Here is a 25,002-nt window from a genome sequence, read left to right on the forward strand (position 1 = left end):
ATGCATCACAAATGCTATCCCTGCAGGAAGCCTTTGCTACTGTTGATGGTGACGAACGCAGGTACCGTTTAATTCAGCCCTCACTTATTCATTTACCAATGTAGCTTTTGCAGCCAACTTTAGATCACGTACTTCTGGAGGTTAGATTATTTGTCACCATTGTGGAGGGGTTGGACATGTAAAGGCTCGCTGCTTCAAACTTCATCCTGGACTGAAGCAAAAATTTTCTAGGAATTGTTTATCTAAAACTGGTTCTTCTCGTACTGCTGCTGTTGCAAAGACTCCTACTACTACTGGTGGATCTACTGTATTTCCTGGACTGAGCCAGCTTCAGTCTCAAATTAGGCAGATCCAAGACCAGCTTGGCTCCCTTACTTCTAGAGTTGGTGCTCCTTCAGCTGTTCCCACTACCACTATTGTTACAGGTACTCCTTTTGCATTTCACGTTAAGGCCGAGCAGCCTACTTGGGTTCTGGATTCTGGGGCCAATGATCACATGACTGGTGAGTTATCAGTTTTTTCTTCCAATGTCATACCTGTTACATAATCTGTGTATCTTGCGGATGGCTTTACATCTTACATTCACAGTAAGGGTGATGTTTGTTTGCCTCCTGATATTACTCTTTCATCTGTCCTTCATGTACCTAAATTTTCCTTTAACCTTTTATTTGTTAGCCGGCTTGCAAAAAACCTCCATTGTACAGTTATATTCTTACCAGATCACTGTCGATTGTAGGACCTTTGTTCGAAGAGGATTTTTGGCAGGGGTTATGAGCGTGATGGGCTTTACTCCTTCGGGGAACCACCAAGAATGGGTCTTCAAGCTTCTGTCCTACCTGCTTCTAGTGTTTATGATGTTTCTTTTCGCACTTTTAGTCTGTGGCATGCACGTTTGGGGCATGTAAACTTTCAGTATCTATGTTTATTGTTTCCTTCGTTAAATAAAGCATGTAAGGACCATAAGTTTCAATGTGAGGTTTGTGAGCTTTCTAAACATACTAGAACTAACTATATTTCTCATATGAGTCGTGCTCCTTGTATGTTTGATCTTATTCATTCCAATGTTTGGGTTCTTCCCCAGTTACTGCTTTCTCTGGGCATCGATATTATGTGACATTTATTAATGATTATTCTCGTTGTAATTGGGTTTATTTATTGAAAAGAAATCTGACATGCTTCTTTTATTTACCCAGTTTCTTCAAATGATCAAAACCTAGTATAACACTGTTGTCCGTAATAGTCGTTTTGATAATGGACGTGAATATGTTTCAAATGAGTTCCGGAACTTAATAAAAAGGGGATTTTACATCAACTCATTTGCCCCTACACTCCTGAGCAAAATGGCGTGGCTGAACATAAAAACCGTCATCTTATGTCTGTGGTCCGATGTCTTCTGAGTGGTATGCATGTGCCTAATTTCTATTGCCATATGGGTGTTCTTACAGCTGCTTTTCTAATTAATCATACTCCCAGTCGAGTTTTGGGTGGTAAGGCTCCACTTCAGATTCTCTAGCCTGATTATACATTTTTTCACCTTCTTTCTCATGTTTTCGGCTGTACTTGTTTTGTTCATAACCGTAGCCCTTCTTGTCATAAACTTGATGATAAATCTATTAGGTGTATTTTCTTGAGATATTCTGCTATGTCAAAGGGCTATCGTTGTAATGATCCTGCGGCCAAACATATGTATCATTCTCTTGATGTGACATTTCATGAAACTGTTCCTTTTTATAGTACTAATTCTGTGGTAAATGATTCTCCCTCGTGGTCTAGAGAAGGAGATCTCTCCTATTGCTCGTCCTGTTCCTCTCTTTGAAAATCATACTGTCCTGGAATCTCCTCCTCCATCCATGCAGGGTTCCCCTCCACCTTTGCAGGTCTACTCTCATCGCCATCGCACTTAACCTCCCTTGCCAGAATCATCTTCAGAACCAAGTCCAAGTAACTCTCCTTCTCCCGTGGCTCCTACCATTCCTGAGCATACATCCCGTTATCCTACGCGTGATCGTCACCCTCCTAATTGGTATGGTTTCTTTAGTAGCACTAACCACCCTATTTCCAAGTACGTCTCCTGTGATGGTCTTTCAGGTGCATATAAATCCTTTCTGGGCAAAATTGAGACCAATTCTATTCCTCGATTAGTGTCAGAGGCCCTCCAGGATCCCAATTGGGTGTCTGCTATGACAACAGAAATGGACGCTTTACAGCGTAATAATACATGGGAATTTGTTACTTTCCCTGCTAGAAGAAAACGATTGGCTGCAAATGGGTCTTTACTGTGTTAGTACTTAGCCGATGGTTCTATTGATCGGTATAAGGCTCGTTTGGTGCCAAAAGGCTTTACTTAGATTTCGGGTAAAGACTTTGGTGCTACCTTTGCTCCCGTGGCAAAGTTGACGTCTATGCGACTGCTTATCTCCTTGTCTGCTGCCCATTCTTGGCCTCTACATCAGTTAGATGTCAAGAATGCATTTCTTAATGGAGACTTACTTGAGACTATATATACGGATCCACCCCTTGGATTTCGGGCTGAGGGGGAGTATGCTGAGAAAGTCTGTCGGCTGCGGAAGTCTCTTTATAGTCTGAAGCAATCTCCTAGAGCTTGGTTTAGTCGTTTCAACGATGTTGTTCGATCCATGGGCTTTATGCGCTACCACTTAGACCATACTTGCTTTATTCGTTGTCGCTATGATGGTCGTTGCATTATGTTATTGGTATATGTGGATAATATCATTATCACAGGTGATGATACTTTAGGATTGCTAAGGCGAAACTTCATCTTCAAAAGTCCTTTGATGTGAAGGACTTAGGTCCCCTTCGATATTTTCTTGGAATTGAGGTTGCTAGATCTCGTCGTGGAATTTCCTTATCTCAAAGGAAATATGTTTTGGATCTTCTTCAAGATACTGGCATGCTTAGGTGTCGACCCGCTTCCACTCCTATGGAACCCAATCTCAAACTCTCTGTTGAGTCAGGGGAATTACTTCCAGATCCGTCTGTGTATCAACGTTTGGTAGATCGTCTTATCTACTAGACTAGCACAAGGCCCGATTTGACATTTGCTGTTAGTGTGGTTAGTCAATTCATGCATGCCCCTCGCGGCCTCGCTCAGCTCGTATGGATGCAGTCTACCATATTTTGAGGTATCTTAAGTCGTGCCTTGGCCTTGGTCTGTTCTATGCCTCAGGAAATCAGTCTGGACTCTCATGCTTTACTGATGTAGACTATGCTGGATGTAAGATAGATAAGTGTTCTACCTCTGGCTTCTGTACTTTCTATGGTAATCATCTCATGTCATGGAAGAGTAAAAAGTAAGCTGTTGTCTCTAGATCTTCTGCTAAAGCTGAATACCGAGCTATGACTCAACGTACTTATGAGCCCCTTTGGCTTCAATCAATTTTAGGAGAGTTGGGTCTTATAGAGAAAGGTCCTTCAAGGCTGTTTTGTGACAATAAATTAGCCATTATGCTTGTTTCTGATTCTGTCTTACATGAAACGTCGAAACATATTGAGGTAGACATTCACTTTATTCGAGAGAAGGTTCGATCAGGTATCATTAGTCCTATTTTTGTTCCCTCTTTAGAACAGAATACAGATATGTTCACAAAGTCTGTTGGCCTTCTCTTCTCCAGTCTTCCATAGTCAAGCTGGGCTTGGTCAACATATTTGCTCCAGCTTGAGGGGGAGTGTTGAAAATCATATCTATAAGTTGACTCAATGATTGTGGCAGATTTATTGGTCTTCATTATAGGCTAATGTTTAAGGATTTTATTTTTATTCTGATTTGATTTTATTCTCTTTCCATAATTGTAATTTTCCTCCTGTATATAATGATAGTCAGGCTCTCAAATTGAGTATGCCAATTTTACTAAATTACTTTTAATGGCATGTGCAACTTCAAGTAAATGTCTGTTTTTTTTTTCTCTCGGCATTACCATTTTGTTGAGGAGTATCACTATAAGTAGATTGATGTTGAATCCCCTTTTCCTTTAAAAATTTTCCAAAAATTAATTAAAATACTCAATTCCATTATCAGAATGAAGTATTCTTATTTTTGTTTAAAATTCGTTTTCAACAATGTTATAAAAAATTTTGAACAAATTTTCAACTTCAGATTTATCATTCATCAAATATACCCAACATAGCCGAGTGTGATCATCTATGAAAGTTACAAACCATTTTTTTCCAGATGATGTAGTAATTTTCGGAGGACCCCAAACGTCATTGTGAATGAAGTAAAATGGTTTTGAGGCACAATATGGTTTTGAACTGTACGTAGTACGAGTGCTCTTTGATAAATGACAACTTTGACATGGAAAAGATGAGCAATCCACATTTTTAAATAGAACAGGAAATAGATACTTCAAATAAGAAAAACTAGGATGTCCTAGTCTAAGATGCCAAATCATTATTTGTTCATGGACAAAGATAGAACTAATACTAGTACCAAAGCCTTGAGCTTGTTTATTATGGAGGAAGTTGTCATCAAAATAGTAAAGACTGTCCACCATTCTAGCACTGCCAATTATCATCCCCGTGCTCAGGTCCTGAAAATCACAATGAGAGTCAAAAAAGGTAACACGACAATTAGAATCTTTAGAGAGTTGACTCACAGATAAGAGATGACAGGCAAGATTAGGGACAAGAAGGACAGATATTAGGGTGATTTTTTCAAAAATTTTGATAGAAGCCTTTTCTTGCAACAGATGAAAATTTTCCATCTGCAATGCTAACTTTTTTATTTCTAGAACAAGGCAAATAAGAACGAAATACATAAGAGAGATTTGTCATGTGATCAGAAGCACCCGAATCAATGATCCAAGGTGTAGGACTAGAATGACAAGAGAAATCACTAAAGTTGCTACCTATTTGAGCTAGACAAACATAAGGAATACCAGACTCTGGATTGGATTTCAGCAGCTTCAGAAGATGATCCATCTGCGCTTTACTGAAGGGACCAGCATCAGCCTCATTTGCACGAGCAGATCGGTGTCCAGGCTTGTTGCTCTTCCAATTTGCGGGTTTGCCATGAATCTTCCAGCATGTCTCACGTGTATGGCGGGGTTTGTTGTAAAATCACACCATATCCGAGGCTTGTCCTCGGCTTTGCGTTGGCTATTGGAAGTTTTGCTCGAATTTGCATCATTAATGACTACAGTAGAATTTTCAATCGATGCCCTAGCCCCCTTTTTCCCGAGCATAACACTACGGTGGCTTTCCTCCCTCTGAACTTCAGCAAATACCTCTCCAAGTGAACGAAGAGGACCACGGTTTTCAGTAGGCTTAGAAGAGACTTCAGATGAGACTTCAAACATTGTGAGAAGCTAGGGTTTCGATTTGAGAGGAAAAAGAAAAAAAAAAATGTGGAGTTTGAGAAGCTATTCTAGGTGGATTGTGATGCCTCAATAGTGGGAATCAGAGTAGTTCTATCACAAGAAGGAAGGCCAGTAACGTTTTACAGTAAGAAGCTGAGTGAAGCATGCAAGAAGTGGATTATCTATGAGTAGGAATTCTATCAGTGGTGCAAGCTTTGCATACGTGGGAGCATTATCTTATCCAGTGAGAGTTCGTGTTGTTTACAGATTACCAGGCACTGAAATCCATTAACAATCAAAACAGTGTTAATCGGATGCATGCGTGATGGGCAGCTTGTATCCAGCGATTCATCTTCTCGCTAAAACACAAGTCAAGCCAACAGAACAAAGATGCAGATCCATTAAGTCGGAGAGCGGCTTTCTTAGTGACAATGAGGGCTGAAATCACAATGTTCGAGTGCCTGAAGGAGTTATATGAGGCCAACGAAGATTTTGGCCAAGCCTGGGCAGCGCATAAAATGAGCCAATCCTTTAAAGGGTTGCATATGCAAGAAGGATTTCCCTTTAATGGCAATCAGTTGTGTATTCCATGGAGTTCTTTGTGGAAGCAAGTGGTTCGTGAATTGGATTGAGGATGACTAGAAGGACATTTGGGGTGTGAAAAGACGCAAGAGCTGGTTAAAGAACGATATTATTGGCCGTAACCAATGAAGCACCGACACGGCAATGAAGGTCTTCGTACCGGGGTCGGACACGTGTCTGACACGGACACTCGTGTCCAAGGGCTGGACACGTGTCCGACACCCCTTTTGAGCGTGTCCTGTATATTTTAATTTTTTTAATATATTGGATACGGCGTGACAGGTCGGAGGACACGCCAGAGAGGAACAAGATGAAGAGGGTCGCGCTGGAGGACATGCCGGAGAGGAAGGAGATGAAGAGGGATATTGACATGCAATGAAGATCTGTATAACAGTTGATGTGGGTATATGTTGAAATCATATATATATGATTATATATATATATATATATATATATATATATATATCAATTAAAAGAGAAAAGATTGTAAAGAAAAAGTAGGGATGAGAAAGGACCGCCAAAAGAAGGAAGCAGAGGGTCATGAACCAGTGAGATGAAGAGATAGAGGAAGGATTAAAGTGGCGTGATGCAGAGGCATGGTGATAGCATCTTATCAGCGAACATACCGAGGCCAAAGAAGACATGCTTCTTTAGGATCTGCTTGGCAACAAGTAATGTGTTTCGTTTTTTTTTTTTTTTTTCCTGATAAATAATGTGTTTTGTTGAATATATATATATATATATATGGTATAGTATGTTAATGTAATTTAGGCTACGAATCTTTAAAAAATATATATAATCTATGTGCTTGAAGTCTTGAACTAATTTAAATGTGTTTGGTTTATCATAAATAGATAAGAAAGTGAGCAAAAGTTAAGTTTTTTATAGATAACAAAAAATAATATTATTATTTTATTGCCGTATCCTTGCCGTGTCCGTGTCTTATTTTTTTCAAATTTGCCGTATCACCGTATCCGTGTTGTATCATACCCGTGTCTCGTGTCCGTGTCCGTGCTTCATAGGCCGTAACTCAAGCATGACGTGAACAACCATGTGCGGCGGTGCTCAATCTGCCAAACTAATAAAGGCAAATATCAGAATACTGGCCTTTACACATCGCTGCCTATTCCAAATGCTCTATGGGAGGATATATCCATGAATTTTGTTCTAGGGTTGCCGAGGACACAGTGAGAAGCAGACTCTTTTTTTGTGGTGGTCGATCGATTTTCCAAGATGTCCCATTTTATTGCATGCAAGAAGACGAACGATGCAGTACAAATGGCTGTTCTTTAAGGACATGGTTCGTTTACATGGGGTGCCACAGTCCATTACCTTAGATCATGACACCAAGTTCTTATCTCACTTTTGGCGGACTTTATGGAAGAGATTCGATACCTCTCTTAATTTCAGTAGCACCAGTCACCGGCTAAACGGAGGTGGTGAATAAGACCCTTGGAAATCTATTTCGCTGTATTTCTAGAGAGAAACCAAAACAGTGGGATCTTGGTCTTGCCCAGGTAGAATTTGCTTACAATTGCATGGTTAATAGGTCCACTGGCAAATCTCCATTTGCAATTGTGTATTGGTGTCCTCCAAAGGTTGCTTTGGATTTGGTATCCCTACCGAAGTTGCCAAGGAAGAGTGTTGTTGTAGAGAAAATGGTTGAGCACATTAAGACCATTCAGGAGAGTGCAAGAAATATCTAGAGGTAACTTACGTCAAAGACAAGGCTGCAACTGATGAGAGACGAAGGAAGAGAGTATATGAAGAAGGATATGGTATATTTAAGAAAAGAGAGATTTCCAGTGGGAACATACAACAAGCTGAAGGCCAAGAAATATGGTCCATACCAGAGTTTAAAGAAAATCAATGACACGCTTATGTGATTGATTTGCTGGCCATTTCTTCTACCTTCAATGTGGCTGATATACATGAATATTATCCGCCAAATTCGGGTTACTCAAGGACGAGTTCTTTTTACGCAGGGGAGACTAATATAGAATAGCTCGCTCACAAGTATCTGAGCATACAGGATCATCCCAAATCAGGGAGGCTGAAAAGGTAAGGAAAATAGAAAAAAAAAAAATAAAAAAATAAGGAAAAGTCAAAAGGAAGATTGGTGGAGTTCACAATATGCTACACCGTGATTGGTGTAGTTGCCAACAATAGATAGCTTGATTAAAGATTGCAAGATTTAAGGAGGATTATGCTTCATCAAATCTCAACAAATATCTGTTTGAATTTCCCCTTTAGAATATCTTGATTGAAGATTTTGCCAGATTTAACGAGGATTCTGCTCCATCAAATCTCAACAAATATCTTTTTTTGAATTTCTCCTTTAGTATTATTTCACAGATGCTTTATTTTATTTTATTTTTTTGACATGCCTATATAAAGGCAAGAGATGTAAGTTTCCAAGCAGACAATTATCAATATAATTTCAGTTTTCTCTCTTGTGAGTGTGTTCTTGTGAATTCAAGGTTTTAACCCTGTTCTTTATCGTTTCCGCTACGTTAGGTCAAATTTGCAGTCCATTTGTCACAAGCTCTCAATAGCTTGAGACAAAAGGCGTCAACAAGATTATGTTTGAAAATGCATTGTCCAAGTTTGGCGTCTCAGATATTCACGCACCAACTTAAGGGGTAGTGTTGGCAGATATGATAGCTTGATAGCCAAGAATTATAGAGGACTTTATTTACGCATATGTCGAGCCATATAATATGTCGTGATTTGATTTAACTTCATTTCTTATAATATGAGCATATGCTCTTTTTATCTATAAATACTAGAGCTGTGAATGAATTCAATCTCATTCAAGCCTTTACACAATTTTCTCCTTTTTCTTCTTTTTATATTTCTTCTGTTAACACAAGTTATGCGCTAATCATAAAATATATAAAAATAAGAGGAACCATTTATTCATCAGACACATGCCGTCAACTAATCCATCATAGAATAATATTAATGAATGGCAAGAAAAAATAATTTAGCATCATGTACAATAAATTTTACGAAGAAAAGAGAGCTTGAAGACATTAAGGAAAAATTCAATGACCTGGAACCAACACCAAGAAGCTGCATAACTTTTGTATAAAAGAGAGAATCCCATCAACATCATTCAGTAGTCGCGAGCCTACACAAACAATGAGCTGATTTAAAATTCACTTTTAGACGCTGAATAAAGCAGAAGAAACTTTTACAACTATTTCCCGCCTTCATTTGTTCATTACTTAAGTAGAGAAAAGAAATTACACTTGCACCCTGAAGAAGATTACCTCGAAAGGAGTTATTTAAAGATGAAAGTATAAAACATTTTGGCGCAAAGCTACCACATACTTCACAAGAAAATTGGGTGTTCTCTTCTAGTAATTTTCTTTCGACTTCCTCTTCATAAAGAAATGGAGGAAAATAAACTAATTTCTTCTCCTCTTAAAACCTCTGTTTTGCCTTTTGTATTCTCATTTCCTCCTTTTAAGTAATGTAACAAGTGACGTGCACAAAATGGGAAAAATAAAAATATTCGATGAGATAAGATACAGACAAGAAAAAACATAAAATGTTATGACACCAAATGATCATATAACCAAATGATTGCTATTGTCTAGTATTTATTTTATCGTTATGTATACTTAAGAATGTTTGGTTGCTTGCATGTGTGTTCAATAAGGTCTCCCGAAACATTTTTTATCAAAAAGTTTACCCAAAACATTTGTAATCAAAAAGTTTAGAGAAGCCTCCTACTACAGGAAGTAATCCAAGAATTGCATTGTGTAAATGTTGCTTCTGCTGTTATTCATGCTCAGTAAACTTGGTGCTTGGTTTTGCTGCAGTTTAAAAAATAAAATAAAAAAGAAAAAGAAAAAGAATAAAAAAAGGCACTGCTGTGGTAGGCAATACAAGAGTTTGTGACCATAAGAGGCGTTTATGCATGTCTCGGCACATGTACTCCAAGCAACCATTTTTCTAAGTAATCAAAATTCCGGACCTGAGAAACTAAAGATCGTAACCATGGCTTTGATGTAGAGTATGCGCAAGGCCGTGATGAAGAGCTAGAGTGGGTGACTAGGCCCTGATTGTTTAATTAACAAAATTCAACTAATTTTTTAATTTAAACAAGTTATAAAAAAATATTTAAAAACTACCTAACTAGCATATATAAAAACTCATCCATCATGTTTTTAAGTATGTGAACGCATAAAAGTAAAGCATTCAATCACACATTGAATACACAAATTTTACATGGAAACCCCAAGGAGAGAAACCACGGGACCTAGTCCAAGTAGATCAAATACAACTAGGCTAACCATATTCCCAAATCTTAGAATCTCCTAGTTACCTCATGACTCTGACTTAAGGTAGACTACCTCACCCATCTCGTACAACTACCAGTCGACAGACTCACTCCTCAAGCGATCTGCTTCTCCTTCAGCTCATTGATATCTATGACTAGAGACATTCGATCTTCGTACTCTTTGTGCAGATGAACTTTGGTGATCATTTCTCCAGTATAGCACCATGATCAACACCCTTACACACACACCCACCATTCTTTATGGAATGATATGCATGCAGAAGAAATAAAATCTAGTAATAAATTGCCAAGATGAACTCAATAAGCTCTAGATCTACTCAGAGATAGTAGTGTCTATTTTGTAAGTTCTTAGCATAAGTATTCAAAACATATGTGGTCCATATAGAGTCATAATAGAATTAGGGTTACAAGTGTTTGATATTAATTCAAAATTAAAATATGCAGGTCTCGATCAATCGAGCCAATTATAAATCCATCGACACATTTCTAGTTTCCTTCGATTGATCCGTCGATTGTTCGAATAGTCCTGTCCTGGTTAGACTACAAAATTTAAAATAGAAACTTCCAAAAACACTTTATATGCATTCTAAAATGGATGTTAATGCATCAAAATTGCAATTTTTGAAAAACTCTAATTGCATGAATGCTAATGAACATGATAATTGGCGAGTGCATAACTGACAGTCACAATTGACTCTTCGCCCCTTGCTGTTAGCTTTAAATTCTGATTCTGCCTTTGGATATAGGTACAATAACTAAACTAACTTTTGAAAATACTACTTGTTGAAGATTTAATGGATGAATAAGTGGAGGAAAATCCTCCCGTATTGATGCTCTTTCCTATTATTGAAGATTTTACCGTTACTAGAGGAATCAGTGGAGAATAATCCTCTAGTATTGATATTGTTTCCTATTTTCTATCTCTTACTATTACCATCATTTCTTCTCCTATATAGAGGAGCCTCCACCATTGTATTGAGTATGAAAAATAGAGTTTATAACAAAAATGATGTAGCCCTAAGGGCTTTGTGTGCCGTGGTTCAGCCCTTGTAGCTGAATCACGTATATTATTTGCCTTGTGTTCTTCATACTTTGTTTCTCTATTCATTTTTAACATGGTATCAGAGCAGATAAGGTTCTGTGTTATTTTCTCTCTTTTCGTCAGAGCCATTTTTGGTTCTCTTCTTGGATCTCCGGATCCATTTTTGTTGAGGTCGTCTTCTTACACCTTTTCATCAATTGAGGCTGCTGCTACTCATCCGGATCTCTGGATCCATTTTTTTTGAGGTCATCTTGTTACACCTCTTCATCATTTGCATTTGCTGCTACTCGTCATCTCAATGGCAAGTTGGACAGTCATGTCATTTATGCTCCAACTTGAGGGGGAGTGTTGAAGATTTACTGGATGAATCAGTGGAGGAAAATCCTCTAGTATTGATGCTCTTTCCTATTATTGAAGATTTTACAGTTGCTAGAGGACTCAGTGGAGAATAATCCTCTAGTATTGATATTGTTTCCTATTTTCTACCTCTTTCTATTGTCATCATTTCTTCTCCTGTATAGAGGAGCCTCCACCATTGTATTGAGTATAAAAAAGAGAGTTTATAACAAAAATGATGTAGCCCTTAGGGCTTTGTGTGCCATGGTTCATCCCTAGTAGCTGAACCACGTATATTCTTTGCCTTGTGTTCTTCATACTTTGTTTCTCTATTCATTTTTAACACTACTCAAAAGCTTAAATCAGATATACATCTATGTTTTGAACGAAATTTGTCAACCTAAATCCTATTCACATAAATATCTTTCCTTTTAGCAATTTTGTAACAGAACTCATAATAAATCAACATTACATTGAAATAAAAATCTAAAGATTCAAACTTTAATAATTTTTGAACTGCTTGAAGATGTCTTCACTAGATATAAATTGTAAAACGCAGACAACACAAGAACAAATAAACATATGAATCAAATAGAGTTTAAACAATTAAAGTATCATGTGGCAATCATATGCATGCTCCCCTTTAGTTCATGCATACTAAAACAAAAACAATTTAAAACATTTTATCTTTTCTCCCCCTTTCGTCAAAAAAAATTGAATGAAAAATTCAATGAAGCATGACAAGATAAAGAGCATGTCTAAATAGATATTGAATTAATAATTTGAACGAAATTGCATACGCTAAAAAAAATTAAAAAAATTACTCCAAGTAAACATAACGTAAGTCCTACTGAATTTTTCAAAATTAGGGGCATATAAATATATTATTAAGTGCCACTACTACTCCTGCTTGGACCATCAGCACCGCCACCAAATCAACACAGTTGCTCTCCAACCCGGAGCACATGGTAATGAATATTATGCACACACTCAAACGGATTACGATTAAAAGTCACAAATTCTCCTTGTAGCTCGGTAAGACACACATTAATATGGTCAACTTTAGCTAGGTGAGGATCTATAGCATCAAAACAAGCAGTGAATCTTTGATTGATAATAAGCAGGCAATTTGTCATGGACCGTTCAAGTTAGTGAATGTAGTCCAGTGTTAAACAAGGTGGTTGATCTTCTTCTTGTCCTTCCTCTTCACCCTCATCACTTGAGTCGCTTGAGTCCAAGTGAATATGAGCTGCTTGTTGTTTATGGTGAAGATGAGAGAATTTTCTTGGGAGAGGAATGATTGAAATCACTATTTTCCTTTGCAATTTTCTCATGGATGTCAAAATTGGCATAAAAAAGACTTAAAAGGATGCAGCAAATTAATTTTAGAAAGGAGAGCATATACCGTTTGGTGTTCTACATTCCTGTAACAATCATGAAACAGACAATGGAAGCAGGAAGATTAACAGGGATATCAATGGCAAGATAGCAGAGGAACTCTGGCCTTTATTTTGAAAATTCCACATGGTCTTTGAATCTAGGTTGCCAAAAACAATCCTGTTGAGCATTTAATTATTGGGCTTGAGGTTGACGACCTTGAATCTTTATTTGTTGTGTTCTTGCAAACTCTATTCTGTGCCTTGTTGGATTCCATTCTGTTTGCAGTTTCCACAGCCAAGACCAATCTGTTGTCTAGCTAGCACACTTAGATTTCATTCTTCATACTCTATCTTGAGCTAGAAAACATAGCACCCAAATCTAACCCCCACCCCTCCCCCCCCCCCCCCCCCCCCCCCAAAAAAAAAAAAAAAAAACACACATCTAGTCATTGTCCGGGTAACAACATCAACGCCTACAAATATTCCTCCCCAAGATTCCTCACCACCCTATCCAAAACCAAAGCCAACTTCGTCTCTTGCAAGCACACCACTTTGGCGTCCAATTTCGCACTGCCAACATAACCACCTTCCTACTCTCATGTATAACATCTGAAGCAAATAGAAAAACATGGAAGTCTTCTTACAACTATAAGAAAGAGTAGGGTTACTCCAATCACCGTTGGATCCTAGATTTCTACAGGGAAATCTAGGAAAGCCTGAAGATAAGTTTAAAATCTGTTAATATATCAAACTTATATTGAATAAGACTGGGTTACAGCAAATATATAGGACTGCTTCTTTTATAATACTACTACTAAGGACACTTGACTTCTCCTAAAATGACTTTTAGAATCCCCACGCTTAGTAGTTCCAAAGCAAAATTAATTAGTACCCCAAAACAAGAATGACTTTGACTTTTTCCCCAAGGCACTTTCCAAAGCACCATTAATTATTTGAATCAACATCCCTACAGCCAGCTCATCATTCCCTTCATAGGTCACTCCTAAAAGATTACCCACATCCCGAACGTTCTCCCTCACCCACCCCTCCCCCTTCTCTTCTCTCGGTAACTCAAGCAAATCACCCATCTACATATCCTGACCCACCACAGCCAAAGGGACCATCAAATTCTGCCAATAAGTTCTGAAAAATGGAAATACAAAACTTCCATAAAACTTGTTTCATAAAATATATTCTGAATCACAATTCCTCTTCTATGTAATCCAATTAAATGATTTTACTGAAACACTTGTGTTCCACAAGCATTAATAGTGAAAAGCATAGATGAACTAACCATCTGTCAAAACCAGATCTTGAAAGCAACTGATTGCTGATTCTATAAGTCCATCTGAATGAGATACTAAGCCACTCAATAAGGCAATCTGATATTTAGGAACGAAACAGTGAGTACAGATATACATTTAAAATTCGAAAAAATTACATAAAAGAAAATACATAATACCTCTGCAGTTTCAAGATAAAGATTCATCTGCCTAATATGAGCTGGAACAGAAGGGATTGTAACTTCACTAAATGCTATGCAAGATTTGACAAAACTCAGATGTTCTTTTCCACCTTTAATGGCTTTAATCACCAAACAGTTGCTGGCATGAACAAGAGTTTCCTGAAAGTAGAATGTAAATCTTAGTCTTATAGGAGAAAAGTGTCCAGCCAGCTTTTAGGTGTGAACAAGTTTATATCAAAAAGTCCTTTCTATGTGTTACAAGTCCTATAGGAGATAACTTTAGTCCAGTGTTATAAGAGGAGCTAAAACTCTCAAAATTTAAAATGTCAAGATAGGAATAATACTTGATATTAATAGAAATGCCTGAAAATATCATATTCATAAAGCAGAAACATAGATGCACTCCAATTAATGTGGAAAATATTCAGAATTCACTTTGATTGAATCATCCAGTTTCGTTTGTTTAATATTGGGATGCCTCGTTTCATGATTGAACGATTGGAATCCTAATTCTATTACAATTATTTCAGTTTTATTTTAATATAGTTAGTATAAATATATAATGCTCTTATAACTCTCTTGGTTTCACCTAATCTAGGATTCTTTCTAAAGAGAAGGAATTCTAAATAAAATTCTTTTTTGTTTTAAATTTCTAATTTGATGTATTTAATTTTTTATAAGATATCATTTGAGAGCACTCAAAAGGGAAGCGCAATCCAAATACAAAAAGATCATAAGGCCAATAAACCCGCATAGTTTCAACATATCCACAAAATCCACTAGGTCCCTCAGAGGTTAACAATTCCATCCACATAACCCAAAGAATAGAGAACTGAGTATAAAGAATTGAAGCACCCAAAACGGAACCTCTTCCCCAGCAAAGGACCTCCTATTCCGCTCTCGCCATAAGTCACACTAAACACAAAGGGGTGCCAACCTCCAAGCGTCTCGGACATGCCTCCTCACTATACAACCTCTCCACACCTTGAGCAAGCTCTTTGGGGACTCTTGAAAGCCCCATTCGATACTAAAAAGAGCAAAAATCATGTCCCATCTATCCCTGGCCACCGTGCAATGCAAGAGAAGTTGATCTGCGCCCTCACTCTATACTTCCAGCCACCGATGAGGGGATCTGGAAGAGAGAAAATATGTAGGGAGGCTCGACGATGTGCTCCTCATAAGAAGAGTAACTTTCCGATCCTTCAAAAGATACTATTTCTTCCACCTGGAAAGTCTTCTCTCAAACCACTCAACCATGGGATCCCAACTCCCCACCTGTTGTCAGGGACTTATTTGTTATAACTTATATAATGTAGGGTGCTTATGTGTAATCTCATAAACTTTTTACTATAAATAGAATATGGTGGAAGGATGAAAGTATTCTTTCTCTTTTTGCCCATCTCTTTCTCTCTCTCTTTCTCTTCTCCTCTTACTTCTCTTTTTCTTCATCTTCTTCAACTCTACTCTTCTTTTGATTATCTCCTAAAGTCAACAAGGTATCAGAGCATGGTTAGTAAGGCTCTAGGATGTGTAGTTGAAATCCTAGGGCAAGTTTGTGTAAACCCTAGTGGGTGTGAAGGGTTTTGAAGAGATTCCAAGATGAGATTTGTTTGTGCTGGAAATCATATCTTTGGGTTGACTCGGTGATTGTGGCAAATTTATTGGGTTTTCATTTTAGGCGTATTTAGGCATTTGTTTAGGGATATATATATATATATTTTTGGTTCTCTTTCTATAAGCAAATATGATAGCCACGATTCTTGGAATGACTTACCGTATTAGGAGAGATTTGATTATACTATAGAATATGTTATAGAATATGCTATGATTTGATTTAGATTTGATTTAATTTCCTTTCCTGTAATATGAGCATGTGCTCTTTTTATCTATAAATACTAGAGCAGTGAATGAGTGATTATCTCATTCAAGCCTTTACACAATTCTCCCTTTTTTTCTTCTTTTTGTATTTCTTCTTGGTATCAGAGCCCAACAACTTTCCACACCTTTTAGTAGCCTTGCTACTTGTGTGACAACCATCTTAGGTTGTTTGTGACATTGTGTGATGTTGCCTACACATGTTTTTGTGTTACTATTTTGTGATCGAAGACAAGTATTTTTAAATTTTACAATTTCTTTTTTACTCTTCTAAGGTTGGGTAAATTGGGATAGTTGATCTCCAACACCTAGAAGGGCTTGGGTAAACATTTTTGAGTCTATAGAGAGATTCCGGATATTAAGAAGGAAATTATCCAGCAATATGTAAGCGGGCAGTGCTCCTTAAAAAAGTTTGTATTTGAACTTTTCGAGAATGGTTTGAGGAGACATTGGTATTGTTTATGGTCTGAGAAGCCCTTTGATTTATTAACAGAATTTGTGGTGTTTTTGGAATTGTTTATTGTCGTGTGACAGATTATGGCAGATTTAAGGTCCTTGACTGTTAGTTCTCTTAGCTCAAGTTTTGTGGGTGGTGGTGCCATTTTTCCCACCAACTCATCAGAAAATCCAGGAATTCAAATCACCGCAGTGAAGTTGGATGGTTCCAATTGTCTTCCCCGTGTCCAACTCTTGAAACACACAGTGAGATGGAAAAAATGTTACACTACAATTCAAGCCTTTTGTAATGTGACTAATAGAAATGAGGTTATTGGTAAACTTTGGGATATGAAGAACAGAGGATATGGTACAATTAGGAGAGGCAGAAACAGTGCCCTTCCCCGCAATAGAGGTAAAGGTGCCACCAGCCACTCTAACCTTATCCTTACCAAAACTTAAATTGTACGAAGAAAAATCAGATGCCATACCAGTCACGTGATCAATGGCTCCTGAATCAATAATCCAGGGTGGTTCACCAGATAACGTGGAAACTTGATGTGCCGAATGAGAGATACCTATCTGAGCGAAGCTAAAGATGGAAACGGAGGAATGTTGTGTTATTAGATATCGAAGAGCATCAAGTTCAGCCCCGGACAAAGAACTCGGTGGCCCTGAGGAGGCATGACCAGTAGAAGTAGTCTCGCGCTTTGCAGTATGTGCCGTAGATAACCCTCTAAATGGACCAGGCCTTGGCCTAGCATTCGCATTAGCATTAGAAAGAGCTGAGTAAGGCAACCGTGTAGATTCCAGCATGTTTCCCTTGTGTGGTGCGTACACCCATAGTGATCACATTCTATTTATAATAACAAGTTTCAAAAATTACACATAAGCCCCAACATTATATAAGTAATAACAAATAAGCCCATGAAAACAGTTTGATCTTATCCATTCTGATGTTTGGGGCCCTTATCCAGCTATTGCTTTCTCTGGTCATCGATATTATATGACATTTATTGATGATTATTCTTGCTATATTTGGGTTTATGTGTTGAAAAAGAAATTTGAAGTGCTTCCTTTATTTACCTAATTTCTCCGATTGATCAAAACCCAGCATAACACTGTTGTTCGTAACATTCACTCTGATAATGGGTGTGAATATGTTTCTAATGAGTTCCGGTCTGAACTTAATAAAAAGAGGATTTTACATCAACTCACTTGCCTAACACTCTTGAACAAAATGGCGTAGCTGAACGCAAACCGTCATCTTATGTCTGTGGTCCGATGTCTTTTGAGTGGTATGTATATGCATAAATTCTATTGGCATATGGCTGTTCTTACAACTGTTTTTCTGATTAATCGTACTCCCATTCAAGTTTTAGGTGGTAAGGCCCCACTCCTGATTATACATTGTTTCACCTTCTAACTCATGTTTTCGGATGTACTTGTTTTGTTCATAACCATAGTCCTTCTTGTCATAAACTTGATGATAAATCTGTTCGCGAGTCGATAAAGTTGTATTATGACAACATGGCTGCTATTAGCATTGCCCATAATCCAGTTCAAGATAGGACAAAGCACATTGAAGTTCATCGACACTTCATCAAGGAAAAGCTTCGTTTTGGGCTGAATTGTACTCCATGCGTTAACACACTTTGATGAGTAAGGGTGTGACTAACACGTAAACACAAAATATGTTAGTCAAGCTGGGCATGATAGATATCTTTGCACCAACTTGAGGGAGAGTGTTGTCAGGGACTTAATTATTATTACTTATATAATGTAGGGTGCTTGTGTGTAATTTCTTAAACTTCTTATTATAAATAAAATATGGTGGAAGGATGAAAGTATTCTTTCACTGTTTCCATCTTTTCCCATTTCTCTCTCTTTTTCTCTCCTCCTCTTCCACCCCTTCTTCATCTTCGTCTACTTAACTCTTCATTTGATTCTCTTAAAGTCCACACCACCCTCCTCGACGGAGATCCCAAAGGCAATCCCAGGTAAGAAATAGGAAACGTGCCAACCCCACAACCAAGAACCGCAACATAAGAGGCAATATCCTGAACCGCCCCCACAAGAACTAAGGCACTCTACCAACATTAACCTTCAAACCAAAAGATTGTCCGAAAGCAAACCAAAACACACCTCAAGTATCTCAGCTTGGACACGTCTGCATCACAAAAGACCAAAGTATCATCTGCAAAAAGCAAATGGGAAAGACCCAACTGATGAGCCATATCTTTGTCCACCCTAAAACCCTTGGTGAAGCCCAGATCCACAGCCCTCCGCATCGGTCTACTGAGGGCTTCCATGATAGTTTTGATGTTGTTTGAGTTTGAGACTAATGTATAATTTCTTGTAATGTATTTATAAATTTTCATCATACATAATATGGGCTGCACGGACTTTTGACATTATGGAGAGTTTTAGACTCTGAAACTCACAGTATTTAAGGTATCTTATCATTATCATGGAATTAAATTAGGTTTCTCTTGAGAATGGTTTGAGATAATTTTTGTCACTTTTGGAGTTTGTAGTTAATTCATGCTTCCGGGAGTCGAGATGTGACAATACTTCTATATATGAACAAAATAAAAAAACAACAATTATAATCTTTAAAAGTAACCAATGGAGACCATTCTTGCATATTATTGTGAAATGTAAATAAAGACGAACCTTAAGTTCATTTATGCTACCGAAAGCTCCACGGCATTCAACTAAAAATGTTAAATGGTGTTCCACATGTGGTCCATAATCAACCTAACAGCATTAAGTAACCAAAGTTCATTGCCAAAAAATAATCTACATCTTAGGACTTAATCCTAGAAAAATAACAACAACAACAAAAAGTATAGGTTTGAATTACCATATTTACAAACCGAGAAATTAGGCGTGCTAGTTGTTGATAATCATCATCTCTCATGTTTGACAATTTTATACTATCATGTAGAGCCTGAGAGACTTCAAAAAGCAACTTTATCATCGTTGGATCACAGATGCAACCACTCCTGTCCAATAAAATATGGATCAAAATAACGGCTTCATTATACTTTTAAGAGCATGAAATAGCATAACTAATTTACGTCAAAAAAATTCAGATAAAGAATAGATCTAATTAATTGAAGACAGACCGCAGCCAATAATGTGCTGAGAAAGGTCCTAATAGATCTATTAATAGTATTCTAGAACTTAAAGGATTCCCAATTCATATAATCCATTTATATGAGGAGGATATCAGAGGTATCAGAGGAGGTGATCCGCATACCAAAATTAGATTAGATGATTTGATGAGTTGTAAGATAGCTTATAATTAGGGATTCCATTCCAATTTAGATGATTCATAGATTGCTTGTAGTTAGGGATATTATTTGTGGATACCCAAAATCTTGGGATATGATTGTTGTAAGCATTCCTTGTATAGAATAGTAAATATTATTATATAAAGGAAGTCTCCCGAAGGGAAAGGCAGACAAGTTTTCCCTAGAAATTCTCTTTGTTCTCTTCGTCTTGTCATAGAATCAGAGCCTAGCTTGATACAACAGACGTTCTAAGTTTCTTTTGATAAGATACATCACAGTTTTGTTAAAAACTATGGTGTCTTGTTTCTAAGGAGTTGGAACATTCTGGTGACAATCTTGGCTTGAGTTGCAGTCAAGAATTGCAGTTAGCATCATCTCAGGTTCTCATTCATCTTTTCTCTTTTGTTCTAGTCTCTTTTGAAGTTTTATTTTTGAATGTCAGAAAAGTCAGAAATCTTACCCATTTAATTGAATGGGAAGAATTATTTTTCTTGGGAGTTTCAATTCCGTACGTTTGTTAAATGGAAAGAATTGTGGGGACATGTAGATGGATCAATCCTAGACCCAAAAGACAGGATTGAAAATGCTAGCATAGCTAAATGGGAGTATAATGATGCCAAAGATAATTAGTTGGATTTTAAACTCAGTAGATTCTAATATTGTACTCAATTTGCGGCCTTATTCCAATGCTAAAGATATGTGGGGTTATCTAAAAAAGGTTTACAATTAAGAAAACCCTGGGGGGCGTTTTCAGCTTGAATTGGACATATCTGAATATTCCCAAGGGAATATGTCAATTCAAGACTATTATTCTAGATTAATGAATCTTTGGGCTGAATATAAGCAACTAATTTATGCTACTGTCCCAAGTGAGGGGCTACCATCTCTTCAAAAAGTACATGAAATTACTCAAAGAGATCAGTTTCATATGAAATTGAGACATGATTTTGAATCTATTCGCTCAAATCTGATGGCTCGAGATCCTTCTTCATCATTGAATATGTGCTTTGGTGAACTTCTCCGAGAAGAACAACGTTGTTTGACTCAGGCTGCAATTGAACAAAAGGGTGTTGGCACAAATCCAATGGATGTAGCTTATGCAGCTCAGGCTAAAGGAAGGGATTTGAGCAAAATACAATGTTAGAGTTGTCAGTGTAAAGACCCTTACATATGAAAATATAAATATTATTACCATTATTTGATTATTTGATTTTATTACTATTAATACTACTATTATTTGCTTATTAAATTTTATCATCGATATTATTATAGTAGTTATTAGTGTTGTTGTTATATAATGTTGGGTGTATTTAGGTGTTAGTATTTTGTGTTGACTTTAAGATATAATCCAATCGAAAGTAAGTGATAAAGAAGAAGAAGAAAAAGAGAAAAAAGCGGATGAGAGAAAAAGAGAGAGAGATGGGGAAAGAGAGAAAGAATGAAAGAATACTTTCATCCTTCCACCACATTCTATTTATAATAACAATTTTCAGAAATTACACATAAGCCCCAACATTATATAAGTAATAACAAATAAGCCCCTAACAACACTCCCTCTCAAGCTGGTGCAAAGATATATATCATGCCCAGCTTGACAAACATATTTTGCAAGCAAGTCTTGCTCACAACCTTTGTCAAAACATCAGATCATGTATATTGACGTATGGAGTACAAATCAGCCCAAGATGAAGCTTTTCCTGGATGAAGTGTTGATCGACTTCAATGTGCTTTGTCCATTCATGTTGAATAGGATTGTGGGCAATGCTAATAGCAGCCTTGTTGTGACAATACAACTTCATTGACTCGCGAACAGGATAACCCAAACTCACCCAACATCGTACGTAGCCATAACAACTCACAAACTCCATGTGCCATGGATCTGAACTCAGCCTCTGCACTAGATCTAGCTACTACAGACTATTTCTTGCTTCGCCATGAAACAAGATTACCTCCAACAAATGCGCAATATCCTGAAGTAGATCGTCGATCTGTCACAAATCCTGCCCAATCAGCATCAGTATAGGCTTCAACACGCAAGTGGCCAAGACTGCCAAACAATATCCCCTTACCAGGTGGACCCTTGAGGTAGCAAAGAACATGATGAGCTGCCTCAAGGTGAGGTGTACGTGGAGTATGCATAAATTGACTAATTACACTAACAGTGTAGGCAATATCCGGGCGCGTGAGAGATAAGTAAATCAGTCTCCCAACCAATCGCTGAAATCTTCCCATACCATCTAATGGGTCTCCATCTACATCATTAAGCCTATGGTTCTGCTCAATGGGAATATCAATAGGTCTGGCTCCAAGCCTGCCTGTTTTAGTCAACAAATCTAACACATTCTTTCGTTGAGAAATGAACACACCATTCTTCGATCTGCATACCTCGATGCCAAGAAAGTATCTCAATGATCTGAGATCTTTAACCTTGAAAACTCTGTCCCCAAGAAAGACTTCATTCGACAAATCTATTCTGGATCATTTCCAGTGATAACAATATCATCAACATATACAAGAAGGGTAGTGGTGCAACCCTGGTGCTTCTTGATGAAGAGAGTATGATCTATCTAACTTTGTGTGTACCCTACTCTTTTCACAGTAATGCTGAACCTCTCAAACCAAGCATGTGGCCACTGCTTTAACCAATACAAAGCGTTATTTAGCTTGCACACTAAATTCTGACCATTAGCAAGCTTAAACCCAGGTGGCATAGTCATATACACCTCCTCCTCTAAGTCACCATGAAGGAAAGCATTCTTTACATCCAGCTGGTGTAAGGGCCAATTCAAATTAGCTGCCAAAGAAAGAAGAACATGTATACAGTTCATCTTGGCAACTAGAGCAAATGTTTCCAGATTATCAATTTCATAGGTTTGAGTGAAGCCCTTGCAACTAACCGAGCTTTATATCTCTCAATTGTTCCGTCTACATGATACTTTATTGTGTAGACCCATTTGCAGCCTACTGGTTTCTTAACCCTAGGTAATGGAACAATATCCTTAGTACCATTCTTCTCAAGGGCCATCATTTCTTAAACTATAGCTTTCTGCCATGGAGTTTGACTGAGAGCATCTGAAACACTAGAAGGAACAGATACAGAGGAGATACACGAAGTGAAAGCACAATATGTTGGAGATAAGGCATCATACGTTACAAACTGAGATATGATATGCTTTGTACAACTACGAACACCCTTACGATAAGCAATAGGGACATCAAGATCAACAGGAATGCTATTAGGAATTGAATCAGGAGTATCAATGTCAACTAAAGAATTACCTGGATCAAGGGAGACTTCTCGGTCCTGGGGTGAGTCAATAACTTGTTTTGCCCTCCTAGTGTAGACAATTGGTTGTTTTCCCTGCTACAAATCATTAGTGTTAGGAGGACTAGACATAGGCACCTCAGTAAGAAGCTCCCCCTGAATGGGAACAGGTAAAGGAAGGGGGCATTCCCTCTGAATGGACAACGGATTCTCTACTTGTATAGTAGTCTCCTCCTGTAGAGAATCCCGAGCGGTGGAAAAGAAAGGAACAAATTGAAAGAATGTAACATCCATGGAGACAAAGCAACGATGAGTGGTAGGGTTATAACACCGATACTCTTTCTAAGTGGCGGAGTATCCAAGAAAGACACATCGGATTGCCTTAAGGTCCATTTTGTCCTTGCAATGACGAATGTTAGCATAACAAACACAACCAAGCACTTTCGGAGGGACGGTAAACAAGGCAGTGACATGGTGTAAGACAGAGAAGGGGGATTGATAGCCAAGAACCTTAGAAGGCATACGATTGATAAGATATGTAGTTGTTAAGGTTGCATCAGCCCAATAACTTTTAGGCACTCCCATCCCAATTAGAAGAGAACGGGTCACCTACGTAATATAACGGTGTTTTCTTTCAGCTACACTGTTCTGTTGTGGTGTATCGACACAAGAGGTTTGATGGACAATCATGTTATCAGCAAAAAAAGAGGCAAGACCACCATACATAAACTCTCCTCCATTATCAGATCGAAGAATTTTGAGGGGACAACCAAACTAAGTACATAACATCCTATGAAAGGTTTTAAAAATGAAATGAACTTCATCTTTGGTCTTCATAAGATAAAACCAAGTATATCAACTAAAGTCATCAACAAACACAACAAAGTAACGAAAACCAAGTAACGAAGTAGTAGATTATGGACCCCACACATCAGAATGAACAAGCTGCAAAGGAGCTATATTTTTATTAATACTAGTAGGATAAGAAACACGACATTGTTTGGCAAGAACATATGTTTCACAGTTTAACTAAAAGATTCAACAGAACTAAATATATCGGGTATATATATATATATATATGGAAAATGCATGCAACTGGGTTTCTACGGGTCTTATACATATATCGGGTATATATATATATATATATGCAGTACTAATAATGAAACTAGGAAAAAGAACAGATGGTGTGAGAAAATGTGTGAAGCAAAGAGTTGGTGAGAGAAAATTAAAAAAAAAAAAAAGAAAAAAAAAAAGCCAGCCCTTGCTTCTTCAATCCTTCTCTATAAACTTTGAAGATCTAGGAGTTGGATTTTGTAAAGAGTTCAAGAACTAAAGTTGCTCTATTCAACATGCTCTACAATTTGCTATTATTGGAGTACTGATTTGTGGTTGGTTGATCTTCTAGGGTTTTGCTTTTCTTTGATTGAGGTAGGGGTGTACTAACCTTAATAACCCTTAATTATGTAATTTGTTATTCTTTGTGATTTTGTTGAGTATCATGTTCTATATATGAATTTTAATTATTATTTAATTATTTTAAAGTGAGATTATTCTGCGTTTTAATTTGGGTATTAGCTGAGAATATATTGTTAGTTGCTAGATATCATGAATATACATTGTTGCATAAGTTGGGGTTTTAAATTCTGATTTTTGATTTATTTGAGAATATATTGTTAGTTGCTGGATATCATGAATAT

At 37.4% G+C, this 25,002-nt stretch overlaps 1 protein-coding gene across 4 annotated transcripts in view; it reads right to left on the reverse strand.

Annotated features, from left to right (window-relative positions):
• The window catches only part of LOC132311079 (uncharacterized), a 127,177-nt gene that overhangs the window by 24,574 nt on the left and 77,601 nt on the right, over positions 1-25,002 (reverse strand). For 3 of the 4 annotated variants that reach the window (XM_059808799.1, XM_059808798.1, XM_059808801.1), the window contains exons 14-18: positions 19,608-19,749; positions 19,418-19,501; positions 14,429-14,590; positions 14,261-14,348; positions 8,953-9,030 (exon numbers count right to left, since the gene is read on the reverse strand). In XM_059808799.1, the coding sequence (XP_059664782.1) occupies positions 8,953-9,030; positions 14,261-14,348; positions 14,429-14,590; positions 19,418-19,501; positions 19,608-19,749 (554 nt within the window). The remainder of the gene's footprint in view (positions 1-8,952; positions 9,031-14,260; positions 14,349-14,428; positions 14,591-19,417; positions 19,502-19,607; positions 19,750-25,002) is intronic. The other variant, XM_059808800.1, reaches the window with a different exon arrangement.

Source organism: Cornus florida, unplaced genomic scaffold, assembly GCF_030987335.1.
Source record: "Cornus florida cultivar Cherokee Brave unplaced genomic scaffold, ASM3098733v1 CherokeeBrave_3.0.0_Hap2_Chr06, whole genome shotgun sequence".
Classification (NCBI taxonomy): domain Eukaryota; kingdom Viridiplantae; phylum Streptophyta; class Magnoliopsida; order Cornales; family Cornaceae; genus Cornus; species Cornus florida.